This window comes from Podarcis bocagei (genome assembly GCF_964188305.1).
Source record: "Podarcis bocagei genome assembly, chromosome: 7".
Taxonomy (NCBI): Eukaryota; Metazoa; Chordata; class Lepidosauria; order Squamata; family Lacertidae; genus Podarcis; species Podarcis bocagei.
Genome location: NC_138132.1, coordinates 17960555 through 17987314, shown reverse-complemented (window position 1 = coordinate 17987314; position 26760 = coordinate 17960555). Strand labels below are relative to the sequence as shown.

Sequence of the window (26760 nt, the reverse complement as noted above, 5' to 3'; positions counted from 1 at the left end):
CATTAAACTAGCAATCTAAAAACGCTTAAGGGTTATGTTGGGGTTTTCTAGGAAGGTTTTGTTTTGAAAAATCCGTATATATCTTGTATAGTGAACCTGGGTTACTTTGGAAAGCCTGAGATAAATGCCTCTGGTGAGTTTGTGATTTAAATCACATCATTGCTTCCAAATAGTTCAATTTCTGTTTGTTCAGCCTTCTCACCCTTTCAAGCTGCATAGCTTACTATGTTTGTTTCAGTTGCATGAGGTTTTTCCTGAATTCGTTGCAATAAAGAGGAAGTTAACACACTTTAGAGCAGCGTGCCTGTGGTTTTTTCTTTCTTTCAATAAAGCAGGTGTCGTTCTGTCACTCGCCTCCCTTAAGTGAGCTTGGCAAGGGATACCATTTTTAAAACATTGGAATAGAAACTCATGAGTGAGAACACCAGGGCTATATTCGGATACACACTGACTTAGGAGTTGAGCCCATTGAAATCTTAAATTTATTTCTGAGTTACTTGTTTAAACCAGTTGCTTTCTTAGCGTGAGTTCTGAGGCATCTGGGAAGATTATCAGAGATTCCTCATTTGAGAAGATCAGGAGTGGAAGCCAAGTTCTTTTTTGCTTTTTTAAAAAGAGAACCAGATGGGGTCAGCCATGCTTTTTTATTCTGTACAATTCTCTCCAGGAGCAACATTATGTTGATTTATGTTTATACATGGCACACTCTTGACTTAGGCTGTGGGTGGCTAGACAACACTTTCAAAAGGTTTTTCTTTTTAAAAAAATAAGATTTTACTAAAGCTTTTTTTATCATGCAGTAAGATAAAGGAAACTGATCTTTAAAAAAAAGGGGGGGAAAGAGAAAACACCAAAAGAAAACCACAAAAAGAGAAGAAAATTAAAATTAAAAAGGACTTCGTATTTTCTACCAGACAGTTACATAAAATACATTATTCAAAACATTTGCTCTAGAATGACATCCAACTGAGCTGCTTTATGTTAGGCAAATTTTTTCCCCAATCTTCTGACTGAAGTAGATGAATTCATTTTCCTTTTTGCACAAAAAGTTCTCTATTTTGTGTATCTTGACCTTCCTTTTAGGCAGACTTGCACATCACTTTAAGTTGGGTGCAACTTCCCATGTTTCTCTCACTTAAAAATGAGCCACCAAGTGGATAGTCATGACGGTATCAGACAGCAGTTGAGACAAGTTTGTTCTGCATCCCGGTAGAGTGCAATTAATCACTAAAACAGTATGTTATTACTGTAACTTAACAGAACAGAAATTTGAAATGCTTGCAGCAAAACATTTTGGCTTCTGCCAAAGTGAATGAAGCCCTTCTGAGCGTTTATGTTCTCCAAGCTCTGTGCCTGCCACCTTGGAAATGGTGCCATTTTCGTCAGAGCAACAATTGAAGGTGAAAATAATACAATTATGGAGTTGGAAGGGACCCCGAGGTTCATTACAGTCCAACCCTCTGCAACGCAAGAATCTCAACTGTTTTGCTGTAAGAATTTAAAGCTTCTGTGTGCATATGTATACATGCACACATGCCCCTCATGGAATTCCTTTGAGGGAAGCTGGGATATAACTCAGGATTTTAAGAGTGCCAGGGTTATTTGGAGGGAGAGAAAGCCACCTGTGTTAGTAACTGAATATTGCAGCTACAGCACCACTACCTGACATGAGAGCCTACTGAACCTTTGCTTAAATATTTCCACTGAAAGAGTCTACCACCTCCCAAGGCAGTTTGTTTCTGTTGGTGTTGGAGTTAAAACGCTGGCAAAAGCTGAACTGAATACTCGGTCTCTGCTGGAGAAACAGGCTTTAGCATGCATAAGAAAGCTAAAAGGCTAGGCTTTCTGTTGCATCTCAGCAGGCAAGAGATCCATAACATATACCCGCCTCTCATGAGGAAGGCCTGGAGAAGAAGCAAGTAGGAATTGAGGCCTGCAGTCCTGAGAGTATCTAATCTGAAGGAAGGGTAAAGGTAAAGGGACCCCTGACCATTAGGTCCAGTCGCGGACGACTCTGGAGTTGAGGCTCTCATCTCGCTCTATAGGCTGAAGGGAGTTGGTGTACAGCTTCCGGGTCATGTGGCCAGCATGACTAAGCCACTTCTGGTGAACCAGAGCAGCGCACGGAAACGCCGTTTACCTCCCCGCTGCAGCAGTATCTATTTATCTACTTGCGCTGGCATGCTTTCAAACTGCAAGGTTGGCAGGAGCTGGGACAGAGCAATGGGATTTGAACCGCCGACCTTCTGATCAGCAAGCCCCAAAGGCTCAGTGGTTTAGACCACAGTGCCACCCGTGTCCCATAATCTTTGGCTACGTACGCATTAGCAGCTTAAAGGTTGCTCTCTGCCGTTTTTCAAGTCACATTTTCACGCTGTTGCACATACACCAGATGTCTTTACCAATGTGTGTTACCTGCTTGACTTTCCTGCCCCTGTGTACACATGCGCACACAAAATATCAATCATGGGAAATGGCTGTTTCAAATGTATACAATTCAGCTTAAGGGTAAAGTGAATGTGGCTTAAGTTTTCCTTTTGGGTTGAAGTTTGCTTTGAGGGAAATGGCAGAATTTCTCAAGGACAGAATGGCTCTGCATCATAGGCAAGGTCACACTTACACAGGATTGAACAGGCAGCAGCCGGGAGCGCACAGGAGCCAGACTGAAAGGTATTGCATACTTTGCCCTGATTTGAGAGGGTTTGTTTGCAGTGGCTGTTCCAGTGAAATATAACCCGCTAGTTCCCCCTTGTGACCTAGCGCAGCACTACATCTTGAAAAAAGTAAGTATTGGTCTCACAGAATGATAGAATTGTGGAGTCCAACCCTGCAATGCAAGAATCTCAACTAAAGCATCCATGACAGGCCTCTACTATGTTTATATTCAGTATTCCTATGCTCCAGCAACCTAACAAAAGCTTAACATGGTCCTCCCATCAGATGTCAAGGAAATAAACAGCTGGCTTTTAGGAGACACCTGAAGGCAGCCCCGTGGAGGAAAGTTTTTTATGTCTGAGGGTGTTTTTGTGTGTGTGCTTATACTATTTTGTTGAAAGCCACCAGGAATGGCTGGAGCAACCCAGTCAGATGGGCAGCATATAGATAATTATAATCATCAAATTAAGCTGTTACAAAGCAAATTTTGAAATTCAATACACCCAACAGGCAGTCTTAACAAAAAGTGTAAAAAAATAGCAGCAGGAAACACATTAAAGATGATAGTTAATGTGCCAGCCAGAGGAGTGGGGGAATCAGTAAAATAACTAAAATTGATATTTTACATGGAAGATACAGTGGTACCTCGGGTTAAGAACTTAATTCATTCTGGAGGTCCATTCTTAACCTGAAACTGTTCTTAACCTGAGGTACCACTTTAGCTAATGGGGCCTCCTGCTGCCGCTGCGTGATTTCTGTTCTCATCCTGAAGCAAAGTTCTTAATCCAAAGTACTATTTCTGGGTTAGCAGAGTCTGTAACCTGAAGCATCTGTAACCTGAAGCATCTGTAACCAGAGGTACCACTGTATATTCTGTTTGGTGGACGTTCCTGTAGCCCATTTGGCACCTTGAATTCATGAGGGGAAAATAGGGACCTACCACCTCACCCTATGATGCTTCTCTAGGGCTTGGCAGCTCTTGTCAATTTTGTTTTCTCCTCTTTCACAATCTTAATTTCAGCTTTTCATTCATCAGGGGACCATTGGCTGTAGCAAGCTAAGTTCTACTTGGAGCAAACCTGTTGAAATTAATGGACCCAGATGAACTGTGTTTATTCATTTCAGTAGGTCTTCTCTGAGTGGGACTAGCATTGTCTTCTGCTCAGAAAAATACCATGGACACTATACAGTCCCGATGTGAAAAGAAACTGCTAGCAGGCTGAAGGAAATAATGTGTGAACGCCTCTTCATCTTCCGCTGTGCAGTTCCTAAATGCAAGGGGGTCAAATGCAGGCTAGTGGCTTAAATCCCCTTTTATTTCCACTCTGCAAGGCAATCCTCACGGGGTCTCTGACCCTGAGGCCTTCCTGCAGCTCCTGCCCTGGTCCCAGAGCTGGAGAGTCAGCAGGTTTCACTGCATTCAGAGTGCCAGAAAGGAGTTTGCTGCCTGTGCACATTTCCCTTCTCGAACCAACAGCGTCTCTCGTCATCTGTATCCTCCGCTCCCACCCCGGCTCCCCATCATTGGTCATTTTCCGTAAGGCGCTGGAGACGTTTGGGCCGAGTCAGCCACATGTAGCTGTCGGAGGTGTTTTGAAAAAAGGGGCTCGGCTCAGCTAATACGAGAGAGACGAGCAGCAAGGGAAGAGGCTCCTGGGGTCTGCAGGTAGGCAAGAGGGGTGGATGCTGAGACCACCCACAGGATACGTGTGGCTGGGGCAGAGGTGTGGGGTTGTTGAATATACAGAACACAACCTACCCCAAACTGGGGACTTTGCAACCCCATGTGGGGAGCCAGTGTGGTGTAGTGGTTAAGAGTGGTGGACTTGTAATCTGGCGAACCAGGTTCACTTCCCCACTCCTCCATATGCAGCTGCTGGGTGACCTTGGGCTAGTCTTTGAAGTCTCTCAGCCCCACTCACCTCAGAGTGTTTGTTGTGGGGGAGGAAGGGAAAGGAGAATGTTAGCCGCTTTGAGACTCCTTAGGGTAGTTTCCAACATATGTTTGACCCAGTTTTATACATTTTTGCTCTCTGTACTGGTGTGATATACCGCCTGTACATCATTTTCATATAGTTTTCTTTCAAAAGAGAACAATCTGTAAATTTCAAATCTACTTTAATAATAATAATAATAATAATAAATTTTATTTATATCCCGCCCTCCCCAGCCAAAGCCGGGCTCAGGGTGGCTAACAACAATCAAATAATCAGTCAAATAATCACACGATCTAAAAATATTTCATTATAAAAATTAATTAAATCAAATTGATGGCAACCAATTAGGCAGAATTATGTGTAGGTTGCCAGAGGAGGGAGTCAGGCTGCGCCCTGACCAAAGGCCTGGCGGAACAACTCTGTCTTGCAGGCCCTGCAGAAAGATGTCAGGTCCCGCAGGGCCCTAGTCTCTTTTGACAGAGCATTCCACCAGTTTGGAGCTGCAGCCGAGAAGGCCCTGGCTCTAGTTGAGGCCAGCCTAACCTCTCTGAGGCCTGGGACCTTGAGGATGTTATTATTTGCAGACCGTAGGTTTCTCTGTGGGGCATACCAGGAGAGGCGGTCCCGTAGGTACGAGGGTCCTAGGCCGTATAGGGCTTTAAAGGTTAAAACCAGCACCTTAAACCTGATCCTGTACTCCACCGGGAGCCAGTGCAGCTGGTATAATACCGGATGAATGTGCTCTCGCAGCGAAGACCCCATAAGGAGTCTCGCCGCGGCATTCTGCACCCGCTGGAGTTTCTGGGTCAGTCTCAAGGGCAGCCCCACGTAGAGCGAGTTACAATAATCCAGTCTGGAGGTGACCGTCGCATGGATCACAGTGGCTAGGTCAGGACGAGAGAGATAAGGGGCCAACTGCTTAGCTTGGCGGAGATGAAAAAATGCCGCCTTTGTTATAGCTGTAATCTGCGACTCCATAGAGAGGGAGGTATCGGAGATTACACCCAAACTCTTAACGGCCGGTGCTGGCACTAATTGCACCCCCGCAAGAGATGGGAGTTGCCCCCTCGATCCCATATCGTCCCGCCCCAGCCAGAGGACCTCTGTCTTCGAAGGATTTAACTTCAACCGGCTCCCACGTAACCATCCAGCCACAGCTTCCAGACATCTGGTCAGTGTGTCTGGGGCCGAGTCAGGATGGCCATCCATCAACAGATAGAGTTGGGTGTCATCAGCATACTGATGGCAACCCAGCCCAAAACTCCGGACAAGCTGGGCGAGGGGGCGCATAAAGATGTTAAAAAGCATCGGGGAGAGAATTGCACCCTGAGGCACTCCACACACCAAGGAGTGGCGTGATGACAATTCCCCCCCAAGCGCCACCCTCTGTCCCCGACCAGAGAGAAACGAGCGCAGCCATTGAAGGACTGTGCCCTGGATCCCCACGTCGGCAAGGCGGTGGTCCAGGAGTTCGTGATCGACCATGTCAAAGGCTGCTGACAGATCTAGAAGAATCAGCAGCCCTGACCCGCCTCGATCCAGCTGCCTGCGGAGATCATCTGTTAGGGCGACCAGAGCCGTCTCGGTCCCATGACCAGCGCGGAAGCCGGACTGGAATGGGTCCAGAGCAGATGTTTCATCCAGAAACCTACCAAGCTGTTCAGCAACCGCTCTCTCAATCACCTTACCCAGGAATGGAAGATTCGAGACCGGGCGGTACTTTCCACAATTTCCCCCAGTCCTCAGTTCCCAGTTGTGTTGATGCTTTGATTGTCAACCCCTCAAGTCAACATGAGTCATTTGTTGTTGTTTAGTTGTGTCTGACTCTTCGTGACCCTATGGACCAGAGCACGCCATGCGCCAACAGTGTGATGCAGCAGCAAAGAAAGCTAACGCTATTCTAGGCTGCATCAGCAGAAATATAGTGTCCTGTTCAAGGGAAGTAAGAGTCCCACTGTATTCTGCCTTGGTCAGACCACACCTGGGGTACTATGTCCCATTCTGGGCACCAGAATTTAAGAAGGATGTTGACAAACGTGCAGAGGAGGGCAACCATGATGATCAAGAGGAGACTGGGAGATGTGATAGCCACCTTCAAATCTCTCAAGGGCTGTCACATAGAAGAAGGAACACACTTGTTTTCTTTTGCTCTGGAAGGTAGGACTGGAACCGATGGCTTCAATCGACAAGAAAGGAGATTCCAAGTAAACATCAGGAAAAACTTCCTGACAATAAGAGCTGTTTGGCAGTGGAACAATCTCCCTCTAGAGGTGGTTGACTTTCATTTCCTGGAGGTTTTAAAGCAGAAGTTGGATGGCCATCGATCATGGATGCTTTAGCTGAGAGTCTTGCATTTTTTTTGGGGGGGGGGGAGTTTGGACTAGATGGCCTTTGGGGTCCCTTCCAATGCTACAATTCTACATCTTCCACCTCCCCCCCCGAACATCTCTTGCATCATTCCTAGCTGCAATTTCTCACCCCTGCCCCCTTGCTTATATATTTTCTGCATTTCTATCTCAATTTTCCCAAGGGTTCATGGCTAAGCTGGGATTTGAACCCTGGTCTCCCAGGTCCTAGCCCAGCAATCTAACCCAGGTACCCCCAAACTCGGCCCTCCAGATGTTTTGGGACTACAACTCCCATCATCCCTAGTTAACAGGGCCAGTGGTCAGGGATGATGGGAATTGTAGTCCCAAAACATCTGAAGGGCCGAGTTTGGGTATGCCTGCTCTAACCGCTACACCACATTGGCCTTTCCAACAGCAACCCAGATTTTGCCGCCTTCTAATCGCTAAGCCACACTCTTATTCCTTCCAGCTGCTGCTCTCAGAATTGGGACGAGGATGTACAGTTTCATGGGTGGGGGCTTGTTCTGTGCCTCTCTGGGGAACATCCTCCTGGTGGTGTCGACGGTGACAGACTACTGGATGCAATACCGATTGGCAGGTGCCTTTGCTCACCAGGGACTCTGGAGATACTGCTTTCCTGGCAAGTGCTACATGCAGCTGGAGAGCATTGGTAAGAGACAGCTTGGAGCCTGTGTGTGTGTGTGGACTGTGGGAATGTTCAGGGATGCAGGAGAGGATATATTGTTTGATTATAGCCTTTCCAACTTGTGTAAACAAGTTCACAATTTAGCAGAGTAACATTCCCCCTTTTAAATTCACAGCGGATGTGTTATTTCAGGCTCACTAAAGCTTCTATAATAACTGTCCTGGTATTCCCCCCTTATTCCCTTATAAAAGATAAGACATGACACAGTCTTCTATAAAAGTATAAAAAGAGTTTACTCACTCACATTCTGTTCACAGTTGGATCCCAGAAGGCAGACTTAGCTTAGAAAAGTTACATACACCTGGAAACTATCTCATAAGGAGACAGTCCCTTTGTCCTCTCTCGGCTGGAGGCCAAGAGAGCATCTTTGGCTAAGCAGATGTTGCTTCTTTGACGAAAGTAGTCATAGAGAGAGAGATGGCTGCCCTGCCCTGTGCTTTTGTCATTACCTGCACAGGTGAGGCCACGCCCACCTCTAGTCACATGCAGAGGAAGTCTGTCCCAGCCCAGAAGGAAACAAGAAGTTTACCTGCTTGCTGGACAAACATTCCTCCCCATGTGTAAACATGTTCACTCTAGGAATGTTGTACTTGATGGCCCTTGTGTTTCACATCCCACATGGACCTCTGTCGCACATTGAAGAAGCTCAGTGGCAATGATCTGCTGATTTCACAAGCTAAGCTCTGCTCAGGGTTGGACCTACGTTAACCAGGCAGCACATAGTTTAATTATGGAACTCACCGCCACAGGATGCAGTGGTGGCCCCCGATTTGGACGGCTTTGAAAGAGGATTAGACAAATTAGACACTAAATGCCCTGGGTGAGCAAGAACATGTTCAAATTCCTCCTGAAATTTAATGATGGGAGGGAATGCTAGGGAGGGCATTCCACAACTGGGGAGCTGGCAGGGGAAAAGGCTGTGTCATGGGTCAACACCAACCAGGCAGCCCCAGATGGTGGCACCCCCTCTCCTAGCACTTGGGGGTGTAAAACTTACTAGTACTTGGGGGTGTAAAATTTGTACTTGAGGGGTTCAGCCATGGCCATCCAGTGCACCATAACCTCTAGGCTAGATTGCTGCAATGTGTTATACACGGGGCTGCCTCGGAAGAATCTTCAGCTGGAGAATTCAGTGGCCAGGGTTCTCCCTGAGGCAAGATGGTTTGAGCATATAATGTGGATTCTGCCCCAACTGCACTGGCTTCCTATTAGTTTCCAGGCCCAGTTCAAAGCGGTGGTTTTGACCTATAAAGCCATAAATGGCTCAGGACTGCAGTAACACTAGGACTGCCTCTCTCCGTATGAACCTACCCAGACCCTGCAATCATAAATAGAGGCACTTCTCTGGGTGCCTTCTCCACGACAGGTGTGGAGGGTGACCACACAAGAACAGGCCTTTTCTGTGGTGGCTCCCTATTTGAGGAATGCACTCCCCAGGGAGGCTTGCCTGGTGCCTTCTTTACGTATATTTATGTGCCAGGCAACAAAAACATTCCTCTTCTCCCAGACCTTTGGCTAATTGAATAATCTATGGCCTTTTAAACTCTCTGTGTTGGGTTTTTGTTTGCTTGTTACTATGTAATGTATTTGTGTGTTTTTGTATTATAAACTGCCCTGTGATCCTCAAATGAAAGGATGGTATAGAAATTAAATAATTATTCAAAATATTTCTGTGGGCCATTCCTATTCTGCTCACCCTATTCTGCATTTAGCTAGGCATAGTATTCAGTAGCTCTCTCTTCTCTCAGTCTTATTCCCTGCAGCCTACTGGAATGCCACCCGGGCCTTCATGATCCTCTCTGCTCTCTCTTGCTTTGCTGGCATCATCACCGGCATCTTTTCCTTTGCCCAATTCTCCACTTTCCAGCGCTTCAACAGATCCTTTGCGGCCGGCGTCCTGTTCTTCGTTTCCAGTAAGCACCTCTTCTCTCTCATAGGTTGAGCTCTTTCTCAAAGCTGCACAACTCGAAGCAGCGCAGGTGCCTAGAGGCAGATGCTGTGATTTCAGATGCAAAAACACAGGCGTATTCAGGTGAGGGCCCAGGTGCCACACCTGGGCTCCCAAGATAGGATGGGGTGGGGGTGGAGAAGGAGGAAAGCGGGGAATTTCAAAGAAAGATATATGCACACACATTATGTAGATGTGTGTATACACACACAGTGCTTTTTTTCTTAAAAAATGTTTAGGGGTACTCTCATATTCCTACTCAATGAGGCCAAACTTAGATTCACAGAATGTTTAGGGGTACGCGTACCCCTGCATCCCCCCAGAAAAAGCTCTCTCTCTCTCTCTGTATATATATCTATTAATGAATGAAAATATTTCAATTAAACAACATTAAGTGAAAAAATAAAAAGGAAACAAAAATGCGAAAAACAGGAAACAAAAATGCATAAAAAATACAAAAGAATAAGATTTAAAACCAGCCACCATAATTCCACACGTTTGCCTAAAACAACGGTATATCAAGTGAAATATATGTTGTAAATATATATACATTTCTTTATAATCTACTATGTTTTAAAAATAAATGCACTGGAACCGGTCAACGTAAATGCATTCTTTGTGCCCAAACTACAGCTGAAAGACTCATATTGATCCACGGGAAAGATCAATCTATGCCCCACCCTTTAATCAATGGATAGAAGATACGGCAACTCTTGCAACATGTGAACAGATAGCTCATATAGACATACATTGCCTATATGTCTATATATCTAATATTTATAGGACCCGAGACAGGAGATGCCTCTTTAAGAGCCAGAGTAGTGTCATGGTTGGAGTTTGCTGGACCGGGACCTGGGAAGACCAGGGTGCCAATCCCTGCTCAGCCATGAAGCCCACTGGGTGAACTTGGGACAGTCACTCGCTCTCACCTTAACCAACCTCGCAGGGTCGTTGTGAGGATAAAATTGAGGGAGGGGAAGTATGTTATGTCACCTTGAGCTCCTTGGAAGAAAGCTGGGGAATGAATGAATGAATGAATGAATGAATGAATGAATGAATGATTGCCAGCCACTGGGAATTGCAAGTTGGAAGAGAGCTCTGTTGCACTCAGATCCTGCTTATGAAATTCCATCGAGTATCTGGCTGGCCCCTCTGTGGACTAGATGGACCTTTGGCATGATCCAACAGGACTCTTTTCGCATTCTTCTTGTTCATAGAATCATAGAATAGAATCATAGAATCATAGAGTTGGAAGAGACCACAAGGGCCATCGAGTCCAACCCCCTGCCAAGTGTTGTAAATAAAAATATGCCCTTTTCCCTTATGGGGTATCCAAGAGCCCATATAGAGTCCTTACATAGGTTCCCTCACACGCAGGAGAGGAAGAGGACCCAGAACAATGGGCTGCAAGACCTTATAAAGACTTTTGAAATTCTCCTTCTCTAGATCAGGACCACCCCCAGAAACATTATGCATACATTACAGAAGGGGTGTAACCTAAGACCACCCCTCAGATACATCCCACCTACATCACAGAAATTTAAATGTTGTTTTTCTCTTGTCCTTGTTTATCTCCTGTCTAGCAGGTTACTTGATTGGATTTTCTGGGGAGCCTGGCCATTCTTTTGTTGTGCTAAAATACTTATTTCCTGGGCCAGGTCACAGGCTCACACCTTATTCAAACACAGATTAAAGGAAGAGACAATGGGGAGGCTTTTCCATTTTTAACCTTGCAGAGAAAGGATTTGGTCAGTTTAGGAATCAAAATGGTTCCTGTGCTGATCTATGTATGTGCAGTTATGAACATTACTATATATCTAAAACCATAAAATTCCTATCACAATATTCCCCCCTTTGGGGCTAGAATTTTTCTTAAAAATTTTTGCCCCACAAATAATAACATCGTATGTTGTAAATGGATGTGTTTGTATAAATATATCATAAAAATAACACATGTTGCGTTTTGCTACTAAATTACTTGTGGCATTCTAACACTTTGGGAGAGACCATTTACTCAATAGTGTTCTATGCTTTACACCTAGCAGGAAGGTAAGGTCCACTAATGACTGAAAAGTGCAGTTTGCTTCCCCCCCCCCGCCATTTTTGTGTTCTCAGGTGTCAAGGTAGCTCTTCTGTGGTCTCACACTGACATAGTGCTACAGCAACACATCCCTTCTGTTGAATCCCCTCAGGGCTTTCATTTAACCATGTCGCCTGGCATTCACCATAGCTGGCACAGGTTTTGGGCATCTCGTGAGGGAGAGGTCTTCGCCTTGGCCTTTAGCTATGGGATTTTATTATAGGCTGTGGTCTCGCACTCGCACTCGCACAATGGGAAGTTGCTCACTTGCACTTAAAGGACCAAAAGCTAATTGCAGCCTGGATACACTTGCCCAATTCAAACTGAGTCCAATTTGAATTTATCTTGCCCCATGGTTCTCAAGTCTTCAAACCAATCTGTTAAAGAAAACCATTCTTAAAAAGGGCACTTTGTCCAAATAAGTCAATTTAACTCTATAAGGGATCATTCCTGCTAAACTAAAGCATATCCACCTTCATGTACCTGGTGTTTTATGGATCCAGAAGTTTGTCCTTGGCAAAACGAGGTTTAACACATATTAAAATGGATAGGGAAAGATTGGCATAGTGTCAGGTGGGACAATGAAATGTGGTTATCTAAACATTGGACTACACAATAGTGTGAGCTATTAGAAAGTATAAAATGCATGAGAATTCTCCATTGGTGTGTAAGCAATAAGACATTAAACATAAAAACAGTTACACACAATATTCCCCCCTTTGTGGAAATTACACTGTCAGACACATTTCAACATTCTTACATAATAACACATAATACAAAAAAAAAAACTAATTAAATATCTGTTACATATCTTGACACAATTGTGATCTTTTACGTATGTATCTTTTGAATCCTGGAGCACAGTCTTAAGGTTCAAAAGTGGGAAAATGTCCTTGCAATTCAACTCCTCCCCCCTTTGTCAGGTCCACTCCCCCCTTTGTCAGGTCCACTCCCCCCCCCCCGGCAGTCTATATCCTTTGAAAGAGATAGCTGTGGGCACTTTGAAAACTCTGTTGTTGCTGGTCTTGTGATGGGTTGACTGAGTTGAGGGGTTGTTGCTGCTCATCATTGCACATCTGTAGAAGTGATATCCTGTAAGGGGCAGGGTTTTGGGGTGACTTAAAAACACAGTTAGACATGAAAGGGGCAAAAGGCAAAAAGGATGTCCTCCAGTTTCCATGGGAAGCTGCAAATAATAACAATTTTAGTGGATTAAACATTTTATTCATTATCATTATTGGACTATTTTGATTGTTGTTAGCCGCCTTGAGCCCAGCTTCGGCTGGGGAGGGCAGGATATAAATAAAATTTATTATTTATTATTATTTATTATCACATTTCCATATAATTACTGTTATTATCTGCTAAGTTTGTTTGCTTTCTTTCACTTAATTTTTGTTGTTGTTGTTCTTTTCATATTATAAAATAAAAAATTACTCCACATGTATAGAAAGAGAACTGTAAAAATACAAAGGTAAAAAAAATAAAAAGAAAGCAAAAAATTAGATTACCAGTTAGATGAAAATGGACTTGACACAAAGACATCAGATTCAGAAAATAACTATTATTAAATAGTACAAAGATATTATCAAAAGCACACAGATTACTACTGGACTGGGGGGGGAAAGGGAAAACAATGGGGAAAACTTAAAATTCACCATGTGCTATCCAATAAAAGAACTTCATGAAACTGACTTTCAACATGTGATGAACATGTCCCCAAAGTAAAACACACACACACAAATGACCTATGAGGAACCAAAAATAAATAAATGCTAAGACACACAATTAATAAGCAACCTGAAGTAACCTGAAGTAATCTGTTTTGGCATTCTAACATCCCAAATGAAAATAAAAGTGTTTCTTGATGTGACATCATCAGCTGTAATGTTAATACTGGGAAATGAGTTAATACCAAGAAAAATGAATGGCAATTTAAAGTTGTGCAGGTACCTTGCACTAGCCAAAATGACAGAATTAATAAGAAATGCTCAGGCAAAAAGGTAAACAAATACCATTCCACAAACAATGTTTGGTTGTGCTTCGATTAATTTCATATATATAATGGAAGAACTGATAAAACGAACTTAATAAACGAAACAAATTATTTGTAACCTAAAAAAAAATGTCAAAGCCACAAAGAGATAGATGGAAATCAACTAATATAGCAGGGATTCAGACTTGTTTTGCTGAACAGAAAGAAAGTGACTGTTTGGCTTTAAGGGAAGAAAGACAAAAGAAAAACAAATGCAATTACTTTTTATAGAGTATTTAAATCACTGTTTGCATCCTCTCATTATCATTTGTGCTGTGGGAGAAAAGAAAGGACACTCTGTTAAAAGGGAAAATTATTTCATGTGAGAGGTCTGTCAGGAAATGCTGTTCCTAAAATGCATAGGCATATACACACAATATACACACACCTGTTGAAAGGGAAAATTATTTCATGTTAGAGGTTTGTCAGGAAATTCTGTTCCTAAAATGCATAGGCATATACACATACACACACACACACAAAACTGTTATAAAATTTAAATCCCATTGGGGGGGGGGAGAAACTACTCAAGAGAGGAACTCACAGTGGGAGTGCTTTGATATTTACCTGTGAAAAGAATTTGGCATGTCCAGTACTTAACTATTGTCTTCCTGGAGCAAAACACATTAAGGGTGATTTCCCTCAATGGCTATTTGGAAAGGTTTCTCCCTGCAGCACACTGCTCTCCAAACCTTCTCTCTCCCCCCCCCCTCTTTTTTAAGCTGATCTAGCCTCTGTGCATGTGCAGAGTTCATGCCTCAGCAAACCTTTTATACCATTGAAAATGTTGCATCTTTTGGCTCAATTACCATTTGAATAAGGGAAGGGAAGGGTAAGGAGTAGATTTTAAAAATAGGGTTAGATTTTAAAACAAAAAAGAGAAACTCAAAGCTAGCAATTTCAGCCCAAGCAAACTGAGACTGCTTCCTTTATGTACAGGAAAGGGCTAATATCCCTCTGGCCATTCGCGGAACAATCAACCGCTCTCTTATTTATGAGTAAAAATGGCCAGGTAAGGAGTAGATTTTAAAAATAGGGTTAGATTTTAAAACAAAAAAGAGAAACTCAAAGCTAGCAATTTCAGCCCAAGCAAACTGAGACTGCTTCCTTTATGTACAGGAAAGGGCTAATATCCCTCTGGCCATTCGCGGAACAATGCCACGCCCTTATATATGGGGAAAATGGCCAGAGGATCAGAATTCATAGGATTTTTTCTTTCTTTATTTTTTTTTAAACATTCTCAGTCATTTCAGCCTTACCATTTGCAGACAAATTTTACTGCCCCTTTATTTACAGGATTGGTCAAGGCGCATTCTACTTGACTATATGAATTTTTATGTGCTTAAACTTTTAATAGACTTTTAAGTTTGATTTTTTTTTTTAATAGTAGACAAAATGATAAATACTGTAATCACTCAACTGCCTGATATCACCAGTTCTGCTTCAAACATCATGGCTTCACCTCACACCTTTTAAAAAAAACAAAGAGCAAATCTGGGCTGAATTTCAACTCATCAGCCACAAATTGGGAAAGTTGAAAGGGACCTGGGGTCATCTAGTCCAACCCTAAAATACAGGTTTCATAGCAAGATTTGAGCAAATCTGGGCTGAATTTCAACACATCAGCCACAAATTGGGAAAGTTGAAAGGGACCTGGGGTCATCTAGTCCAACCCTAAAATACAGGGTTTATAGCAAGATTTGTACTACCAGAAACACACACATTCACCTCTCACCTTTAAAAACAAAGAGCAAATCTGGGCTGGATTTCAACTCATCAGCCACAAATTGGGAAAGTTGAAAGGGACCTGGGGTCATCTAGTCCAACCCTAAAATACAGGGTTCATAGCAAGATTTGTACTACCAGAGAGACACACACATACTTATGTACACAGACACAACTGGGGAAGAGACCACAAGCCATGCGCCTATCATGTACTAAGGAAGAGGAAAATAAAAGTACCCAACCCTTTTAGCAGATCTTGAAGCTAGTTTGAGTGAGTGTTTACTTCCTTAGACTAAAGAGTGAAAGTTCCTAGATAAATTATCTTTAAAGATTGAAGTGAACATTTTTCCTAAGATAGGGAGAGGATCTCTTATAAAGCATAGTTAAAACAGCCATAGATTTGATTTAAAAGGAATACAAAAGTGACATTTTTTCCTGAACTTGCAGAGGAATAGTAAGCCTAATCTATGCCCCCCCCTTTGCAGTTTCCTTTAAAGGAAGCTTACTCGGGAGTAAATTTACCTGGCACAGAATAAGAAGGAGAAGGGGAAAAAACCCTGAAAGAGACAGAGTGAAACAAGGGGGGGCATTTTCTAAGAAAAGAGGCCAGGACGTCTTATAGAGACTGATACCAGGAGCCTTACAATAACTCTTCTGTCCAACCAAATCAAAGTTAAAACTGGACTCACATATTTTTCTTAGAAGGAACACCATACTTTCATAGGCATATACTTAATGAAGCACATACAAGGAGGAAGACTCTTTTGAGCCTCTCTCAAATAACAAACATTTGCACACTTCATTCTCATTTTATCTTGTTTAAGATTGTTAAGGTTCAACATGGCTTCCTTAGATTTTGAATTGGAGCAAGCTTGCATTTTTATTTTAGATGGCACATTTAAGATAAGCAGCTGCTGGATGTTACCTAAGTACAATTTAAACACAGGAAAAACATTTCTTAAAGTCCAGGCGGGAAGTAAGCACCAACTGGGCTTCTTTCCCATCAGGAGTCTGTGGGTCCATTTCTTTTGATTGAGGTGCACCCATTTTAAGAATTTTAATAGCGCTAGCTTTTACTTTTATACTGCAGTCAGGGTTTTATCCCCACTTTTCAGGAAACACAATAAATAACCCACAGTACACTCAATTTGGACAACTCCGAGAATTTGTACTGTGACACACCGCCGTTCGTCTGGCCTGACTTACTAGGCTGGTACAGCTGTTGGCCTTTCCTGGCTACTAAGCTAACAGTGCGGTCAGCGATCTCAACCCCCCCCCCCTTTTGGTCATTACTCAGCCAGGGAGCCCACAGCAACCTCCTGCCTCTTACAATCTAACCTGAGAGTTCCCTACTGGACGCTTGCATGGCGCAGTGCCAGATTGGGACTCAGAAATGACAAAGAAGGAAAGGAATCAGGTGCCCTTGCTTTCTCTGCTCACAGGTCATCTCTAACAAAGATCGCCATGGCAGAGGTGCGGCTACACCTGGGAGTTATAGTTTTCAGTACAGAAGAAAAAGCACGACCTTTTTCTGGGCAAAACTCCGAAGGAATAGGTCGGCATATAGACTGTAGAAGGGAAATGAAAGAAGTCACACACAACTTTTGCCTGGGCCTACTCCGAAGGGCTAGGGCTGGTGTTGAGATTGAGGGGACAGAAAGGAGGAGAGAAAGTAGAAATTTTTTTTTTGAAGGGGAAAGGAAGAATTAAAGAATTTTGGTTGCTGTGGTTTAGAGACCCCAACCCACTACCCGTGTTTCCTACTTAATACTCACTTCCGCATGCTCTGTTCCTGGTGATCCCACGATGTCTTGACTGATTGTTTAAGGCCGGCCTGATCAAGCTTTGCTTCCTCTGGTTAGCCCCGCTGAAACTCCAAGTTATTGCCAGACCCTGGGACCGATGGAAGACTGGTTATTCCTCCTGGCAAACTGCCTGGTGCGCGCTGGATAACCAGTCCTTCCTCGTTTCCAGAATCCGGGTGTTACGGCTAAAATCTGGGTGCGGGGTTACTCTGCCACCCAGCTCATCGGACTAAGTCCGTGGGTCCCTGTGGAAGAAAATGAGCTCAGCCGGGCGCAGGAGCAAACTGCAGAAGATCCAAGTTTATTGCGCAACAGGTTCAAGGCGAGATTGAACCCAGAGAAAGGGGTGACATGAACTTTTGAAATTTCCCTCCATATCCCAGAATACAGTGCATGAAACGTCACGAATACATTATGGGAAGGTTGGGTTTCACAAGTTACATCATGAATATACTTTACACGTCATGAATACATTATGAAAAGGTGGGATTACATTAATTAGCATTTTCGGATGAGGGAGGGGGGATATGCAGAGCGGGAAATATACATAGATACACATTTATTGAGTACCGGTGGTGGCAAGACAATGGGTCAGAGATATGCATCGTCTGCCACCTAATATTGCCTAGAGGGAAGGTTTGGCAAATTAAGAAGTTCCTGCGTACGTGACCTGCCGCTTCGGGGATTATGGAAGTAGGGATAGCATCATGGAGTCCACGGGGAACTGAGTTGAATGACACTGAGAGCGAAGAAATCGGAGTTACGGTTGATTTTATATCAATTTCTAAAGATTTCAATGATTTCAAACCCATTCTGTACTATAGGGCAAAAGCAGAAACAGAGTGGATACATTGTAACCGGAGGTCCTTGGCTAAAGCGGGGCCATAGGAATAAGCGGGGCCTCGGATGTTCTTAGAAGGAAGGGGGAAAGGAGCCCCCCCCCTTCCATTCCGTATCAGTCCCCCATTCGGAGATAGATTTGCATTAAAGTTCTGTAAGAACTTGCAAATCTTTTCTCCGCACCCTAAATCTCGGTGAATGGGAAAGGGACTTGCAAGCCATGCCTCTTACGGTCATTTGCAAGTATAGCAGTGCAGGTAGCTGCATATAGGGTATTATATAAAGAACACCTCTTGTATTTTGTTGCTAAATTACTTGTGGCATTCTCAATAGTGTTTTATGCTTTACACCTAGCAGGAAGGTCTAATGACTGAAAATGCAGTTGGTGTTTTGTCCTTCGCCATTTTGTGTATTTCTCAGGTGTCAAGCTAGCTCTTCTGTGGTCTCACACTGACATAGTGCTACAGCAACACATCCTGTCTGTTGAATCCCCTCGGGGCTTTCATTTAACCATGTTGCCTGGCATTCACCATAGCTGGCGCAGGTTGGGCATCTCGTGAGGGAGATGCCTTGGCCTTGGCCTTCCTATGGGATTCTATTACAGGCTGTGGTTTTGCACGCATGGGGGTTGCTCACTTGCACTTAAAGGACCAAAAGGCTAATTGCAGCCTGGATACACTTGCCCAATTCAAACTGAGTCCAATTCGAATTTATCTTGCCCCATGGTTCTCAACTCTTCAAACCAATCTGTTAAAAGAAAACCATTCTTAACAAGGGCAGTTGTCCAAATAAGTCAATTTAACTGTATAAGGGATCATTCCTGCTAAACCAAAGCATATGCACCTTCATGTACCTGGTGTTTTATGGATCCAGAAGCTTGTCCTTGGCAAAACGAGGTTTAACACATTTTAAAATGGATAGGGAAAGTTGGCAGGGTGCCAGGTGGAACAATTAAATGTGGTTATAAGTTGATCTAAACATTGGACTACACAATAGTGTGAGCTATTAGAAAGTATAAAATGCATGAGAATTCTCCATTGGTGTGTAAGCAATAAGACATAAAAACAATTACACACAAAAATTGCCCCCCTTTGTGGAAATCACACTGTCAGACACATTTCAACATTCTTACATAATAACACATAATACAAAACAAACTAATTAAATATCAGTTACATATCTTGACACAATTGTGATCTTCTATGCATGTATCTTTTGAATCCTGGAGCACAGTCTTAAGGTTCAAAAGTGAGAAAATGTCCTTGCAATTCAACTCCTCCCCTTAGCCATGAGGGGTTGTTGCTGCTTTTCATCATTGCACATCTGTAGAAGTGATATCCTGTAAGGGGCAGGGTTTGGGGGCTTAAAGACAGTTAGAAAAGGGAGGGGGCAAAAGGCGAAAAGGATGTCCTTCGGTTTCTGTTGGAAGTTGCAAATAATAAAATCTTAGCGAATTAAGCGTTTCATTCATTCCAATATTATTATCACATTTTCCTATAACTACTGTTATTATCTGCCAAGTTTGTTTGCTTTCCTTCACTTTGGAGGGAAAGAGAACTGTAAAAAAAATACAAGGTTAAAATAATAATGAAACACACACAATGACTTATGAGGAACGAAAAATAAATAAATGCTAAGACACACAATTTTAAGAAATCTGAAGTAACAATGAAAACAAAAGAGTGTTTCTTGATGTGACAACATCGGCTAGAATATTAATAGGACAATACTGGAAAATGACTTAATACCAAGGAAAAATGAATGGCAATTTAAAGTTGTGCAAGTACCTTGCACTAGCCAAAATGACAGAATTAATAAGAGATGCTCAGGCCAAAGGTAAACAAGTACCATTCCACAAACAATGCTTGATTGTGCTTTGATTAACTTCATAGACATCATGGAGAAACGGATTAAATAAATGAAAACAGATTATTTGTAACTTTAAAAAAAAATGTCAAAGCCACAAAGAGATGGAAGTCACTCAGACGTGTTTCACAGAACAGAAAGAAAGTTGCTGTGGGAGGAAAAAGGGACAAACACTTTGTTATCGGGGTTCACATATCCTGTTAAAAGGGAAAATTATTTCATGTGAGAAGCCTGTCAGGAAATGCTGTTCCTAAAATTCCCATTGAGGGGGGAATGCTTTGATATTTACCTGTGAAAAGAATTTGGCATGTTAAGATTTGGAACCTGGAAAGCTCTTGACTTTTGATGGGCTAGTTTTTTGTTTGTTTGTTTTTTCTTTTTTCTTTTTTGTAGCCTTTTGTCTTAAGTAGTCCCTGGAGCAAAGACAGATTAAGGGTGATTTCCCTCAATGGTTCTGACTTTTCTTTTACATTTGGAAGAAACCTCCTCTCCCTCCTTACAGTCCCCCCCCCCCGTCCTCTCTCTCTCTCTCTCTTCTTTAGCTGATCTAGCCTCTGTGCATGTGCAGAGTTCATGTCTCAGCAAACCTTTTGTACTATTGAAAATGTTGCATCCTTTGGCTAAATTAACATTTGAATAAGGGAAGGGAAGGGTATGGAGTAGATTTTGAAAACAGGGTTTGATTTTAAACAAAAAAGAGAAACTCAGCAATTTAAGTATTCACCAAAGCTAGCGATTTCAGCCCAAGCTTCCTTTATGTACAGGAAAGGGCTAATATCCCTCTGGCCATTCGCGGAACAATCAACCGCTCTCTTATTTATGAGTAAAAATGGCCAGAGAGTTAGAATTCATAGGAATTTTTTTTTTTTTTAAACATTCTCAGTCATTTCGGCCTTACCATTTGCAGACAAATGGATTGGTCAAGGCTAATTCTACTTGATTATCCATTTGTATGTGCTTAAACTTTGAGTAGACTTTTAAGTCTGATTTTTGTAAATAATAGACAAAATGATAAACATTGTGATCACTTAAATGCCTGATATCACCAGTTCTGCTTCAAACATCATGGCTTTCACCTCTCATCACACCTTTTAAAAAACAAAGAGCCAACCTGGGCTGAATTTCAACTCATCAGCCACAAATTGGGAAAGTTGAAAGGGACCTGGGGTCATCTAGTCCAACCCTAAAATACAGGGTTCATAGCAAGATTTGTACTACCAGAAACACACACATACCTATAGAAATTATCTTTAAAGGAAGATTGAAGTTAACATTTTTCCTAAGATAGGGAGAGGATCTTTTATAAAGCAAAGTTAATTCAATTGATATGACCACTCACAAATAATTACAACAGCCATAGATTTGACAATTTTGTTGAACTTGCAGAGCAATAGTAAGCCTAATCTATGCCCCCCTTGCAGTTTCCTTTAAAGGAAGCTTACTCAGGAGTAAATTTACCTGGCACAGAATAAGAAGGAGAAGGGGAAAAAAAAACCCTGAAAGAGACAGAATGAAACAAGGGGGGGCATTTTCTAAGAAAAGAGGCCAGGAAGTCTTATAGAGACTGATATCAGGAGCCTTACAATAACTCTTCTGTCCAACCAAATCAAAGTTAAAACTGGACTCAGATATTTTTCTTAGAAGGAACACCATACTTTCATAGGCATATGCTTAATGAAATACATACACTGCATTTTAGCTTGAGAGCAGTTGGCTCAACTAGGCTTTTGCAGTAGAAACATTAGGTTATCAGCACCTTCCAAAATAAGACTGTAGACTCACAATCTCAAAAGTTGGGGCAAGGCAAGAGGTGGGGTAAACATTTGCACACTTCATTCTCATTTTCTCTTATTTAGGACTGCTAAGATCCAGCATGGCTTCCTTAGATTTAAATTTTGAAGCAAGCTTGCAGTTTAAACTATGCACACTTAAGAAAGGCAGTCTGCCAGAGACAGAAGGAACAGACAACACACATAACGGACAACATGTAAACATACATATTCTCATATATGTATTAACAGACAACACACATAACAGACAACATGTAAACATATATATTCTCATCCTTTAGTTGGTTATTGCAAGGAGATGGGCCACTACCTTTGGCTTCATTAAGTGAAATTAGTAGGAAGGTCCCACATGGTTTTATGGGCCTCCTTGCCTCTTCAAACACACCACCAGGTAATCAGACTGGTAGGGCTCACAACGCTTGGTTGACTGGGTACCCCTTTATAGATGCATGCGTTGCTGTTGTTGCTTTTTTGCTTTTTCCTTTTTTTGGGGGGGGGTGTCTGGGATAGAGAAGGGGAAAAAGAGGGGTTGATTAGGATTGGTATGTCTAGGGGTTTGGTATGCTTAGTACAGGGACGTATAGTAAAGAGGAGAAGGGGCTTCTAGTTGCCTGGCAACTTCCTTAGTGGGTTTTAGAGAGCTCTAGCTATCCGGTTCCTTGCGTTCCCTTTCCTATTTCCTTATTTCCTATTTCCTTATTTCCTTATTTCCTATAACCTGGGGTCTCTTCCCACTCTGCCGGTCCTGCCCAATTCCTCATGGGCTATCCCTCCTGGCAACCTCCTACCTATCGTCACATCTCAGGAAAAGGGGCCCTACTGGACGCCCGCGCCATGCGGTGCCAGATCGGGTGGTCCCTGGATAGAATTTCGAACTGAAAATCCCCCTTGCTTTTGGAAGCGGGCTCACGCACGGTTACGTGGCACCGACCAGTGCGGCTGGGATTGGGATAGAAAGCCAGACCCCTTCCTGCCCCCTCCGTAAGGGCGCTCGGGAAGTTCGGAAAGAGAGCTCCAACCCCTTGCTTTCAACTGGGATGCCCGTTGCGGAAAGTCGGCTGTCTTTCCAAGCCGGGTCTCACCGTCTTACTTTCGGACTCCCAATTGGTGCGGCTGGCTGGAGATTTTAAGGAAAAGAGATAGAGCTCAGAACCCCCCTTTCGGGTTGAGCAGCGGTCCACGGTCTCTCTCACTAACCGGACCAAGAGAAAGGCAAGAAGGAGCGATAGAGAGGAGGGCAGAGAATTCAGTTGCCAGGAGATTCCACCCCCTTCCCACCAGTGCACTGGATTTTCCTTTTTCCTTATACTCACGCGTCTTCTATGATGATCCCGGGATCGATGAATAAGCCGGCTGGATCCCTCTTTTGCTCCCCGGCTGAACTCCTAGGGCTTTCGATTACCGCCCGGAAGATGGCTGGGGGTCCAAAAGGATCTTCCCAGGCAAAATGGCCTGGAGCCGGCTGAAGATTTCGGGGCCCCCAGTCAGCAGCTCGGGAGAACCACAAGCCCCACGTTGGGCGCCAACTGTTACGGCTAAAATCTGGGTGCGGGGTTACTCTGCCACCCAGCTCATCGGACTAAGTCCGTGGGTCCCTGTGGAAGAAAATGAGCTCAGCCGGGCGCAGGAGCAAACTGCAGAAGATCCAAGTTTATTGCGCAACAGGTTCAAGGCGAGATTGAACCCAGAGAAAGGGGTGACATGAACTTTTGAAATTTCCCTCCATATCCCAGAATACAGTGCATGAAACGTCACGAATACATTATGGGAAGGTTGGGTTTCACAAGTTACATCATGAATATACTTTACACGTCATGAATACATTATGAAAAGGTGGGATTACATTAATTAGCATTTTCGGATGAGGGAGGGGGGATATGCAGAGCGGGAAATATACATAGATACACATTTATTGAGTACCGGTGGTGGCAAGACAATGGGTCAGAGATATGCATCGTCTGCCACCTAATATTGCCTAGAGGGAAGGTTTGGCAAATTAAGAAGTTCCTGCGTACGTGACCTGCCGCTTCGGGGATTATGGAAGTAGGGATAGCATCATGGAGTCCACGGGGAACTGAGTTGAATGACACTGAGAGCGAAGAAATCGGAGTTACGGTTGATTTTATATCAATTTCTAAAGATTTCAATGATTTCAAACCCATTCTGTACTATAGGGCAAAAGCAGAAACAGAGTGGATACATTGTAACCGGAGGTCCTTGGCTAAAGCGGGGCCATAGGAATAAGCGGGGCCTCGGATGTTCTTAGAAGGAAGGGGGAAAGGAGCCCCCCCCCTTCCATTCCGTATCACCGGGTAACCAAAAGTCCCTTCGTGCGTGGTCGCCATCTGTTGTAAATAAAAATATGCCCTTTTCCCTTATGGGGTATCCAAGAGCCCATATAGAGTCCTTACATAGGTTCCCTATTGGTAGGAGAAAATAACAGAGGCCAACCAGAGAATATTGAGAAGCAAAGCAGCTAGTAAGCTTGATCTTTATTGATCTGTTGCAACAGGGTACCCCCCTCACACGCAGGAGAGGAAGAGGACCCAGAACAATGGCCTGCAAGGCCTTATAAAGACTTTTGAAATTCCCCTTCTCTAGATCAGGACCACCCCCAGAAACATTATGCATACATCACAGAAGGGGTGTAACCTAAGACCACCCCTCAGATACATCCCACCTACATCACAGAAATTTAAATGTTGTTTTTCTCTTGTCCTTGTTTATCTCCTGTCTAGCAGGTTACTTGATTGGATTTTCTGGGGAGCCTGGCCATTCTTTTGTTGTGCTAAAATACTTATTTCCTGGGCCAGGTCACAGGCTCACACCTTATTCAAACACAGATTAAAGGAAGAGACAATGGGGAGGCTTTTCCATTTTTAACCTTGCAGAGAAAGGATTTGGTCAGTTTAGGAATCAAAATGGTTCCTGTGCTGATCTATGTATGTGCAGTTATGAACATTACTATATATCTAAAACCATAAAATTCCTATCACACAAGCAGGAAACACCATCAGAGCACTCCTGACATATGGTTGTCAAGCCTCTGCTTAAAGACCTCCAAAGTAGGAGACTCCACCACACTCCTTGGCAGCAAATTCCACTGTCGAACAGCTCTTACTGTCAGGAAGTTCTTCCTAATGTTTAGGTGGAATCTTCTTTCTTGTAGTTTGGATCCATTGCTCCGTGTCCGCTTCTCTGGAGCAGCAGAAAACAACCTTTCTCCCTCCTCTATGTGACATCCTTTTATATATTTGAACATGGCTATCATATCACCCCTTAACCTCCTCTTCTCCAGGCTAAACATGCCCAGCTCCCTTAACCGTTCCTCATAAGGCATCGTTTCCAGGCCTTTGACCATTTTGGTTGCCCTCCTCTGGACACATTCCAGTTTGTCAGTGTCCTTCTTGAACTGTGGTGCCCAGAACTGGACACAGTACTCCAGGTGAGGTCTGACCAGAAGTACTGTGTCTTGTTGGTTCATCAGTTCATCACATTAACTCTCCTTCCCTCCCTCCTCTCTCCTTCCCATGTTGCAGCACTCTTTGTCCTTCTGGCGATGGGGATCTACACCGGGGTCACGGTCAACTTCCTTGGCAAGCGATTTGGCGAGTGGCGTTTCTCCTGGTCTTACATCTTGGGCTGGGTTGCCCTCCTGATGACTTTCTTTGCAGGTGATGATGTTTGCGCGGTGGGGGGGAAGGGAGAGAAATGCATGAGTACGAAAGGAATGTCTCATTCCGAGGATCACAGGGTGGTTCACAATATTAAAAACATAGAAGAACATTACATAGTCACAAACGAAAACAATAACCCCCCAACACACACACACTTTAAAAGGCCATAGGTTATTCAATTAGCCAAAGGCCTGGGAAAGGAGAAACATTTTTGCCTGGCTCCTAAAGATATGTAATGAAGGTGCCAGGTGAGCCTCCCCAGGGAGAACGTTCCACAATCAGGGAGCCACTGCAGAAAAGGCCCCGTTCTTGTGTTGCTCCCCTCTGGACCTTTTGTGGAGGAGGCACATAAAGAAGGGCCTCAGAAGATGGTCACGGGGTCCTGGTTGGTTCCCAGGACTCCCTGGGTTGTGGGGGTGGAACTCTCACGTTTTAAATCCAGTGGAACCTATTAGCATTGCACTGTTTCTATATTTTTATCACTTGATTTGCTTTATGTGCATCTGTTTGAATCAATACACTTTTGGAAGCGCTTGCAAGAGAAAGATGGGATATAAATTTGATGGATAAATAAATAAAGTTCAGTTCACTTGGTCATGCTAGTTTTGCATTGACTTTTGCTAGGATTCTGCTATGTTGCGTCCAATGGGAAATGCATTACAGAATTATAAAACTGTAGAGTTGGAAGGGACCTTGAAGATTATCAACTCCCTGCGTTACAGAAATATGCTGCTTCCCCGTACGGGGATCAAACCTGCAACCTTGGCACAATCAGCACCATGCTCTAACTAACTGCTATATTATTTATATATTATATTATATTGCACCTTCTTTTCTCTCTCCTCCAATGTGCAGGTATATTTTACATGTGTGCCTACAAGATGCACAAATGCCAGCAACTGGCTGTGAACCGCTAGGATTTCGGCACCCACCATGGCTCTGCATTGTTTAAAGAACTGACGTGTGAGAGGTAGAGAATGGTGTTGTGTGAAAAAAAGAGAAATGGCTCTTTAAGAAATGCTAACCATTTGAGGCAAAGAAGCTCAGCTGGAATCCCATGGTTCAGATTTCAGCCCAGCCATGCACTCACTGGATGACTCAACCTCAATGCCTGCAATACGGAAATAATGACACTGGTCTACCTTACAGGGTTGTTGTAAGGCTTACTGTAGGGTGATGCACAAGAAATGTTTGGAGAAGGGGCTTTTCCTGGGATGGAAGCAAAGCAGTCAAAGAAGAGCTTCAGTGCACATTGTGGAGCTGCTGAAAGCCTTGATCCATTAAAAAAACACACTGGTAACTCTGGTCCAAACTGTTGTCATTATTGTCTTCAGCTTCCTAGCTTAGT

At 43.4% G+C, this 26760-nt stretch overlaps 1 protein-coding gene across 1 annotated transcript; it reads left to right on the top strand.

Moving 5' to 3' along the window:
• The first annotated feature begins 1919 nt into the window (after positions 1-1919).
• Positions 1920-26695, top strand: LOC308590161 (lens fiber membrane intrinsic protein-like). The gene is made up of 6 exons (XM_081199924.1): positions 1920-1967; positions 4133-4321; positions 7410-7610; positions 9395-9559; positions 25275-25409; positions 26268-26695. Exons 3-6 carry the CDS (start codon positions 7436-7438, stop codon positions 26327-26329), a joined length of 537 nt encoding a protein of 178 aa, XP_081056050.1. The 5' UTR covers positions 1920-1967; positions 4133-4321; positions 7410-7435; the 3' UTR covers positions 26330-26695.
• Positions 26696-26760: the final 65 nt, after the last annotated feature.